General features: G+C 38.6%; 1 protein-coding gene across 1 annotated transcript; it reads right to left on the reverse strand.

Annotated features, from left to right (window-relative positions):
• Positions 1–648: 648 nt before the first annotated feature.
• Positions 649–10,229, reverse strand: LOC306973197 (putative flap endonuclease 1 homolog). Its single transcript, XM_079570056.1, has 11 exons — positions 9,928–10,229; positions 7,996–8,062; positions 7,808–7,913; positions 7,595–7,649; positions 7,454–7,515; positions 7,254–7,390; positions 5,924–5,984; positions 5,722–5,853; positions 4,518–4,651; positions 4,307–4,439; positions 649–924 (listed from the first exon to the last, which is right to left on the reverse strand). Exons 1-11 carry the CDS (start codon positions 10,007–10,009, stop codon positions 868–870), a joined length of 1,026 nt encoding a protein of 341 aa, XP_079426182.1. The 5' UTR covers positions 10,010–10,229; the 3' UTR covers positions 649–867.
• Between the last annotated feature and the right edge of the window lie 300 nt (positions 10,230–10,529).

Here is a 10,529-nt window from a genome sequence, read left to right on the forward strand (position 1 = left end):
CGAAATGAGCATGTCCTTGTTTGTTCCTCGTGTGTTTTCAAAGTTCAGGACTGTGATGTCTTATCGCTAAGCATCATGGGATTTGCAGCAATAATACACTAATGGAGATTTTAAAAGGTAAAATACTGGAGCTATTGTTCACATTAAACACTACATGTACATAGGCCTGAGCGCCGTCAGGGCTGGTGAAGGGGAGTGTTTGAGTGTTTGAGGGCATCTTCATTTCTCCCATACATGTGTAAAGCATTCAAAATACTACTTTTTACTACATTTTGAAAACAGGAAGTTATTTTCCCTCTCCATAAAAACATTTTTGACAACACACTGCTCATCACCCACTCCTGGCCTATGATTTATTGAACATAATTGCAGGAGACATTATTCTTCATCTTAAAAAGACCGAGTAAAAAGAGTCACAATGTTAAACACAGTGTCAAAGATACAACAAGGTATAAAAGTAAAACGTTTTAGTGGATTTAAACATCTCACTCCTCATTTTGTACATTCAAGTCTATGGCCTTGGCTTTGGCACCGTCACACAGCAGGTGCTTGTTGAATCTGTGATAAGGCGTCCTTTTTTTCCACCACAACACTGGGGGCTTTCATAGTGATTCGTCTTTGCACGCGGTGCAACCAGCTTGCACCGCGTCTAAAATAACTGTGGTTTTTGAACATAATTGAACGTCCCGGTGACACAGTGGAACAGGCTAATCGACGTGAAGCATCCACATAACTTGATCACATGTGGATCCCGTCGCGTGTTAAAGGCGCCCGGTGACATCATTCACTGACTGGAGGCTGAGCGGACAAGGACTTCCTTCATGGCCGCGGTGAGATTTGTGGCCAGACAGACAGACAGCTCCATCCTTATTTAGTCTTTGACCTCTTTCTTGTTCCGCTCGAGGAGACTGCAGCATCCGAAGTCTGAGAAACACAAAATGTCGCACGGTTAGTAACAGCTGGTGTGCTGAGGTGGAGAGCTCACAGTCGTGTTTGCAAATGTGCGTTTACTGAAGCAGGTTTCTGAAGGAATCATACAACACCAATCAAAGAAGAAAAGTCACCGCGTGGGTTTTAGCTTTGATTACACATTCGTGAGCTTCTGCAAAGTCAAAAGATCGAGATGGTCTCGCGTTGATGATGGGAGAGTGCAAGGCCGTGGGAACCCAGGGTGCTGAGGGCGCTGCAGCACCCCCTGGTGGATAGTTTGTGAACCGCAGGCAATATTAACCCCTTAACTCCCACCTGAACCGAGCACATTTTCTCCAGCTTTACCCCCAGTCCAAAAGCTTCTGGGAAAAAAAGGTGTGAAAATAGCAACAAAACTGAGGGCGAAAACAAGGATGAAAATGTGGGGGAAAAAAGTAAGAAAACACTGACGAGAAAGTGACAAAAATAATGACAAAAATGGACAAAAAATGGACGAAAAATTGCGGGGGGAAAAAGGACGAAAAAATGATAAGAATTTGACAAAAAAATGACAAAAATGGACAAATATGTGAGAAAAATTTGACGAAAAATTGAGAAAAAATGGACGAAAAAGTGATAAGAATTTGACAAAAAAATGTGAATAATTTGACGAAAAAGTGACAAAAAATTTACAAAAAATGACAAAAATGGACAAAAAATTTACAAAAAAGTGAGAAAAATTTGACGAAAAATTGAGGAAAAAATGGACGAAAAAGTGATAAGAAATTGACCAAAAAATACGAATAATTTGAAGAAAAAGTGACAAAAAAGTCATGAACATTTGACAAAAATGAGATGACTGCCCAACAAAAAAAGTGATGAAAAAAAATCTGATAAAAAAAGATCAATATAGTTTTGTAGGTCTTTCAAACGAGGCGTTACAGTGGCCTACAGGATTTGGGTAAAGCTGAACTGGAGAAAATGCTCTCGGTTCAGGCGGGAGTTAAGAGGTTAATAAATAGGATTTATGCACAGAAAAAGTATTTTGGGGGTACATTTTGTCCCTCAGCGCCCCCTCACTAAAACATCTTCCCACGGCTCTGGGAGAGTGCGACCACTGCGCAAAGCCTTCCCCGGCACATCCCGAAGATGATCAAAGACAGCCAAACCATGTGTGAAAAATGATGCCTCATGGTCCCTGATCCACTCTTTCACATCGTGAGCTCGATGGATCCTGACCCGCGCCGCCAGTGAAGAAGAAATCTATTAAAAACCCTTTAACGCCCGCTTTAACCGAGTGCATTTTCTCCAGTTCGGCTGCACCCAAATCTAAAAGCTTCTCGACTGGAGCTTGCAGCCTAAAACCTTTGGCCCCCAAGAGAATTCTGAAGAAACATTCATTCATAAATCAGAGTCTAAACACATGAAGAGGACTCTAAAATGTGGAAAATACTGGCAATATTTTCACATTTCCCAGCAAAACACCACGTTAGGTCATATATTATGTGCAAAGCTTATATTTGTAGAAAAAAGGTGCTTTACTTTGGGCTACAATGGTGAGTTTCGGCCCTCGGTGATGTTGGCAATGAAAGAAAATCAGCCCTCCATGACACAAACTTGCCGACCCCTGCACTAGACCATCGGATGCATGTAAATAGGTATTTTTTTAATATGTGGAAAGTATAATGTCAACAAATCTATTCCTAAAAATGGTCTTTTGCAGCTCGTGCCAGTGCATAAATGTGCCTCAAAACAAGATTCACAACAAATCATTTTCGACAGCATCTACAGCTTGGTGAAGAATTGAATAGTGAAATCTTTTTTTTTTAGATGTACAATAGAGTTTAAGGAAATGTACCCTTTTTGGATGGACAAAGAAACAAAATTAAAAAAAAGGTAGGTTGATTAATTTCGCTATAATATGCAAATAGACCAAAATCCTGTCCCTGCAGTCCCAAACCATGGCAGTCATGAACAGGGGCGGACTGGGACTGAAAAACGGCCCTGGACTCTGACCAGCCTGGCCCAAATTAGCATAAATGCAGCACTTCTTGACCGAAGAGCAACAGTGTAATGCCTAATTTGAAAGCTAAGGCCAACAAAAGTGATTGAAACTTTTTGTCACGTCGCCGCATTTTTGTCATGTTTTTTGTTGCTTTTTCTTAACTTTTTTTAGTGTCTTCGTCTCGCATTTTTCTTCACTTTTGTGTTTTTTTTGTTATAATGGCTATTTTGTTGCTTTTTCATTGCTTTTCTACATTGCTTTGTTGTGTTTTTGTCTCTTTTTTTGTCATTTTTATTGGTTTTTCATTGCTTTTTTTCGTTGCTACATTTTCTCCAGCTTTACCCCAGTCCAAAAAGCTTCTGGAAAGAAGGTGTGAAAATAGCAACAAAACTGAGGCGAAAACAATGATGGAAATGTGACAAAAAAGTGAGAAAACATTGACGAGAAAGTGACAAAAAATGTGCAAATAATGACAAAAATTGACAAAAAATTACAAAAAATTGCGGGGAAAAAAGGACGAAAAAGTGATACGAATTTGCCAAAAAAATGACAAAAATGGACAAAAAATTGATAAAAATTTGAGAAAAAATGGACGAAAAATTGAGAAAAAATGGACGAAAAAGTGATAAGAATTTGACCAAAAAATGTGAATAATTTGACGAAAAAGTGACAAAAAATTGACAAAAAATTGACAAAAAAGTGAGAAAAATTTGACGAAAAATTGAGGAGAAAAAGGACGAAAAAGTGATAAGAATTTGACAAAAAAATGCAAATAATTTTGACGAAAAAGTGACAAAAAAGTCACGAAAATTTGACAAAAATGAGATGACTGCCCAACAAAAAAAGGGAAGAAAAAAAACTGATGTGAGGAAAAAGATAATGGCTATTTTGTTGGTTTTTCATTGCTTTTCTACATTGCTTTGTTGTGTTTTTGTCTCTTTTTTTGTCATTTTTATTGGTTTTTCATTGCTTTTTTTTTTTTTTTTTCACTTTTTGTGTTTTTTTGTTGCTTTGTAGTTGTGTTTTCGTCACATTTTTGTTGTGTTTTTGTGGATTTTTTTTCGTTTTTTCATTGCTTTTTATCTTTGCTTTTTTGTCACGTTTTTTTATGCTTTTCCCGGCACATTTTTGTTCCGTTTTCATCCTCGTCGCTCTTTTGAAGCTTTTCTTTTAAGCTTTTAGATTTAGGTAAAGCTTGTTTAAGGCGGGGGTTAAGAGGAAAAAATTGAGGAGCCAGACTGGCCCTAGAGCCAGTGGCCCTTCTGTGCTCTTCCCGAATGGACATATGGCCAGTCCGCCCCTGGTCATGAAGGAGGAGAGGAGTTACATCCCCCCGTCTAACCACTAGAGGTCACTAAAACACTGTATTTAGTAGCATTTGTAGGAGTTTACCAGTTGCCTTTTCCTGGTCACTCTGAAGAAGTCCTCCATCCGTGTCTGTTTACATTTATTTTTTTCTCTCTCTTCTCTCAGCGTTTGTCGCTTCAGACGAAATGTTGCCAGTCGCTTTCGGACTCTTTCCTCCCTTTAAAACAGACAATCATTATCTGTACATGCATTACAAGGCCAAATAAAAAATAAAAAAAAAGTCCTTCACACTCACCTTATGCTCAGGAACTGAACCAAAGCCTCGTCATCGGGCTCGGTCCACTCCAGCTCAGGAACGCTTGTTTGTGGTTGTTGAAGGAACAAAGCTCTTGCTTCTTTATATTTCCAAAAATGTGGAATAGGATGTGTCTTTGGGCAGCAGAGATATTGAAATAAATATTACAATCAGGGCTGTCAATCGATATCTTTTTTTAAGCGCGATTAATAATCAATAATACTTGTCCAACATAAAACACATACATTTATAGCACTTGATTACTGATCGCACATTTCATTGATCAAACATACAAAAGTTTCAGATTTATGGGAGAAGCCCAACAGCTGATAACCGGGATCTCTTCAACCATTTCTTGATCACTCGCCCAAGGATTGATAAGTCACTTTTAACCCCTTAACCCCCACCTGAACGGAGCACATTTTCTCCAGTTTGGCTTTACCCCAGTCCAAAAGCTTCTGGAAAAAAGCTGTGAAAATAGCAACAAAACTGAGACGAAAAAAAATGATGGAAATGTGACAAAAAAGTGAGAAAACATTGACAAAAAGTGACGAAAAATTGATGAAAAAGTGGCAAAAATGTCACAAAAATGTCACAAGAAATTGACAAAAAAAATTATGAAAAAATGACAAAAATGTGACAAAAATGTGATAAAAAATTGACAAAAAAATGACAAAAATGTGATAAAAATTGGACAAAAAAATGACAAAAATTTGATAAAAAGTGGACAAAAAAAATGACAAAAAATTGATTAAAAAAATGACCAAAATAGTTACAAAAATGAGTTGAATACCCAACAAAAAAATGATGGAAAAAAAAAATCTGATGTGAGGAAAAAGATCCTCTCAGTTCAGGCGGGAGTTAAGAGGTTAAGAGACATTTTCTTTGGTGCTGAACATTTTGGACAGAATCTGCAAACTTTTAAGTTCATACAGTAGAATATAAGGACAAAATTAAAATATTTTTTGCTGAAAAAGGATAAGTAAACAAAGTACTTAATACGAGTGCTTTGACTTTCAGGTCATGTGCGGCTCAGATACAGGAGAGTGTTTCGTCAAAACATACGATGCGATTAATCGTGATTAACTTAATCAATTGCAATTAATTATTTTTTAGATTAATGTGATTAATCGCGATTAATTTTGACAGGCCTACTTACAATACAATGAAAATAACAAACAGTAATATAAATATCTGTCTTTACCTTTCTTTTGACGTGTAGCACCACTTGTTCGATTGTTCGGTGCTCCTGGATCAAAGCGAGAGCTCTCTTCGGACCCAGACCAGCAATCTTGTCACAGTAGTCACAGCCCAGTAAAATGCAAAGGTCGACAAACTACATCAAAATAAAAGTATTATTATTTTAACGCCAGATAACTTTTGAATAAGTAGCACATCTTCCTCACCTCCTCTTGACTGACGCTGAGTTTATGCAGGAGCTTCTGAAGGGAGTACTCCGTGACCTCACTGTGACCACATGTTTAAAGAGAATTAACCGCATACACAATAACTGGAGGCACTAGAGGAGCAAAGAATTGTGGTCCATGTAGTCTCTACGGTTTCACTGAACCATTACATGAAAACAGTGTGTATTAGTGGTTTACTATGTTTCGAAACACCTCCTCCCACTCCTTTTCAAGTTTAATCATGTACAGTATTTTTAGAAGTGTATATATGAATGTACACATGTTATGCCGCCCGCTTTAACCAAACGCATTGTCTCCAGTTCAGTTCAATCTGAAAGCTTCTCGACTGGAGCTTCTCTAGTTCGGCTTTACCCAAATCTAAAAACTTCTTACAGCCTGTAGGCCAGAGTAACGCCTCATTTGAAAGACCTACAAAACTGATCGTAACTTTTTATAGCGTCGTCGCCGTGTTTTTGTCACATCATTTTTGTCATGCTTTTGTCGTTCATTGTTGCTTTAACATCACTTTTGTTTTGTTGCTCTATTGCTGTGTTTTCTTCACGTTTTTGTCACTTTTTTGTTGCATCTGTCACTTTTTTGTAGATTTTGTGGTATTTTTTTGTTGCTTTTTCATCACTCTTAGGTGGGATGTTTTGTTAGTCTCGCCAACCAGACTCCGCTTCTTTACAGAAGAGGGTCTGGCAACACTCGCGCTTTCAAAGGAAGTGACGCAGCGACATGGAGCCTCCCGACCAATCAGAGCAGCTCCCTGAACGGGCGTCACGTTGTTGCGCCTTTGTTTTGTAGTTTTTCAACACAAGAAACCACTTCACTTAATGCTCCGGTTTGCTTGTATTCTTAAGTGTTTCTGACATAAACGACAGAAGTCATTTACTGAACTCCGTGTGGCAGGAGCGCCATTGTTAACGTCCGAATGACGACAACTTTCTTGTGGCTGTTTCTGTCGTCACATCCGCTATGTTCTCATTGGCTGCGCTTCGGTTGTCCCACATTAGTCCCGCCTCAAGCAGTAGCTTTTCCACGACAGGGTCGCCAGACTAGTCTCCTGTTTATTAATTAAAAAACATCGGAGATTAGTCTGGATGCCAGGCTAATGTTTTGTCGCTTTTCCATTGTGTTTCCATTGGCCCGTTTTTGTCGAACCTTTGCTGCTTTTTTTGTCACTTTTTTGTTGCGGCTTCATCCTCGTAAAGCTAAATTGGAGCGAGTGTGCTAAAAAAAAATCATCATCAACAACATTTCTGACTCTGCACAATTCCAAAACATAACATAACAGCTATAAAGCACTTCAACACCTGTTCTGTCCTACCTGTCTTTACTGGCGTTGAGCTGCCGGATCAGGATAGTGGCTCCAAAAGGCAACGTGTCCATGTCTTCGGAGGCAACGGCGTCCACAGTCCCTGCCTTCACCAGCTGAGCACAGAGGGCCTCCGCATCCCCCGGGGCCTGGAGAGACAAATACATTTATCACCCAATATCAAAGTGAAGCAAAGAGAAGCCGTCTGGTACCTGAACAACGGGAACTCCCAACAGCTTCAGCAGCTGGATGCAGTCCCTTGTTTGAGTTGATGCTGTGATAAATATGATGTCATGTGTCGTATGTGAATAAAGCCAGTTCATAGATTATCATTTCTGCGGTTTATTACATACCGAAACCTAGATAGTTGGTAAACTTCCTTCCATCTGCTTCTGCTCTTTTCTCCAGCTGCAAAGACACATTCACATACATGCAATGTTTTTAGATTTGGGTAAAGCCAAACTGGAGAAAATGTGCTCGGTTCAGGTGGGGGTTAAGAGGTTAATAGCAATAATAACTTATACTATTTATAATGTATTCTTCTAATGATTTTGATTTTGACTCACAGTGGCTGTTTTTTCACCAGGAGGCTTCCCATCGAACACAAAGACCGGCTTTATGTCATGTTCGAGTAACGTCAGCGTGCGGAAGAAGAGTCCTGATAGAGCCAGGCTGCAGGGGCCAGAAACAAACATGTGCACGTGTGAAGAGGATTCCCAACAGAGGCAGACAACAACACGATGGTTTGGCTTACTTTAGTGTAGACAGCGCCGCCCTGAACTGGTTCATAATGATGGACGTATCCAGGGCAATCTTTTTTCCTGAAGTAACGACGAGAGTGAGCAACGTCAGCAAGGACCATTCCGTATGAATGTGATGTTATCCATGATTAGACTTGGGGACATTGATCAGAAACATCTCAAAGTGTAATGGTGAGGTGTTTGGATTAGCATACTACAGCCATTGGTCCCTGATGAAATTAAAGAAGCCTCAAAGAACCTTTCAAGAAATCCTCCATTGTTAAAAAAAAAAAAAATGTACTTGTAAATGTACTTGTAAATGTACTTGCTGGAGATGTTTTGGTAGTACAGATCAAACTGCTTTACAAGGCTTTCACGCTACAGTTTCCATCATTTAAAGTAGGGCTGTGCAATTAATCGAAATTCGATTACGATTTCGATTACAACAGTAAACGATTACAAAATTATCATAATCGCAAAAAATCGATTACATTTTTTTTTTTTTTTCACATTTTTTATTTTTACTTTGGCCATTTTTTTTTTGTGTAAAGCAGACTTGCGTTATTTCAGGCCGCTGGGATTATTTTCTCTTAGCTTTTCTCGTGCCATGACTCATGCTTTTGTCTGACATAAAAACAAACAGCGCTGTGTGATGATGTCATCAGGCCGCGCTGCTCAGTTTACTTGCGCGGGTGTGAGGGCTGGCCAGCAGGGGGCGGGTGTGAAACAGAAACCTCTCTTTAATCAAGGCAAACTTGAAATCATTTGTACTTTTATGACTGTCCAGAAAACATTAAGTGTAGTGTTTTGATTAATAAATAAATAAAATAAAGATAGACTTTTTTTTAAAGGCAACAAATAAACGTTTGGATAATCGTGATTTCAATTATGACAAAAATAATCGTGATTATTATTTTTTCAATAATCGAGCAGCTCTAATTTAAAGCCACACTGTGAAACATTCCAACAAATAACAAATACATTTTTGGAAGATTGGCATTAATTTGAAGTCAAAGCAAAACAGCAGCATCTCCATGGACATGCTATAATGTTAAAGTAGTCGCCGGATAGGGCTTTAACACACATTCAAACTAGGATCAAAGCATTCAAATTCTCCCTAACCAGAAAACCAAATAAATGACTGCAGACAAGGAGAGTCTAAGCAGCACAAAACTTAAAATAAATACTTTGTAGTACAATAACAATAATAAGAGAGCACCAGTTCATTAATACAGATATTTTTTCACATAGTTTTAAAATACATATGACAGGTTTTAATGCATGTGACAATGTGACTTAAGATGGATAACATTTGTTGTAATTTTCACTTTATTTCAGTGAAGCAGCAAATTTAAATGAAGAAATGTTGGGAAGAAAAGGTTTTTGTTTTGTTTCATTTTTGTGACATAGATAGAGGTCAAGTTCCATAGCAGACTCTTTTCACATTGACATAACATAGTTGGCACGGCCACAGTTTTAAATCGTTTTCCTTCATCTATGTCACTTCCTGTCAGTGTCCAATCAGGAAGTGAAACTATAAACATCACAAAAATGGTCAAACTAAAGAAAGCTGGGTACGTTTTTTTTTTCTTTTTAACAAAATCTTTAAAAACGTGTCAAATGTGTCATATGCACCTTTTTTTTCATAACGCACGTTTACACCATTAGTCATAGAACTTTACACTGTGATTTTAAGAGACTTACGTAAGGACGTCAATGCATTTTTAAAAGGAACAAAATTGAGGTTTACATTCAGGAATCTACATTTACGTAAATAAAATGTACTCACAATTATCTAATTATTCGGCTTTTTGTTATGGTTTGTTGTGTCACGTGACCTAACTAGCTTTAGCCCGGGATGCTATAGTTAGCATTAAACAAAACATGGATGAACTGTCGCTATAATTTAGTATTGATGAGCTGACTATGACGCTTTTTAGACGTACCTGAATAGTCGCTGATGTCTTTGTGAGCGATGGCCTCGGGAGCTTCGAAACGGACCAAATCAGCAAGTTTTGTGATCCCCATTGTGGCTGAAGCAGTGCTACCTGAGCGCTACAGACTCGCGCAGAATCCCCGGAAGTGCAATAAAGGCGTTATTACAATGGAACAGGCGCGAGGAAGGACAGATCAGTTACAAATGGACAGTCGTGACATCTCTTTGGAGTGATGGTTAGATGTCAGTGGTTGGAAATCATTTTCATTTCGCTGTTTTTGTTCCAAAAACTTATGAGCTCGAGAGGATTCCTTACTTGCCGGCAGGGGGCGCAGTGTTGCTAAGAAGTTGACGGAGGGAAGCTGTGGAGGGTTGTCTTTTTTTTTTTTTTTTTTTTCCTCTACCTCAGTTAACCTCTTAACCCCCACCTGAACCGAGCACATTTTCTCCAGTTTGGCTCTACGCAAATCTAAAAGCCTCTTGAAAAAAGTGTCAACGAAAACGAGGATTAAAACGCAACAAAAAGATGACTAAAAATTATGAAAAGGCAAAAAAAAAAAAAAAAGTGTGTCAAAAACATTCCAGAAAAGCAACAACTGCAAGGCCGTGGGA

Source organism: Gobius niger, assembly GCF_951799975.1.
Source record: "Gobius niger genome assembly, chromosome: 13".
Taxonomy (NCBI): Eukaryota; Metazoa; Chordata; class Actinopteri; order Gobiiformes; family Gobiidae; genus Gobius; species Gobius niger.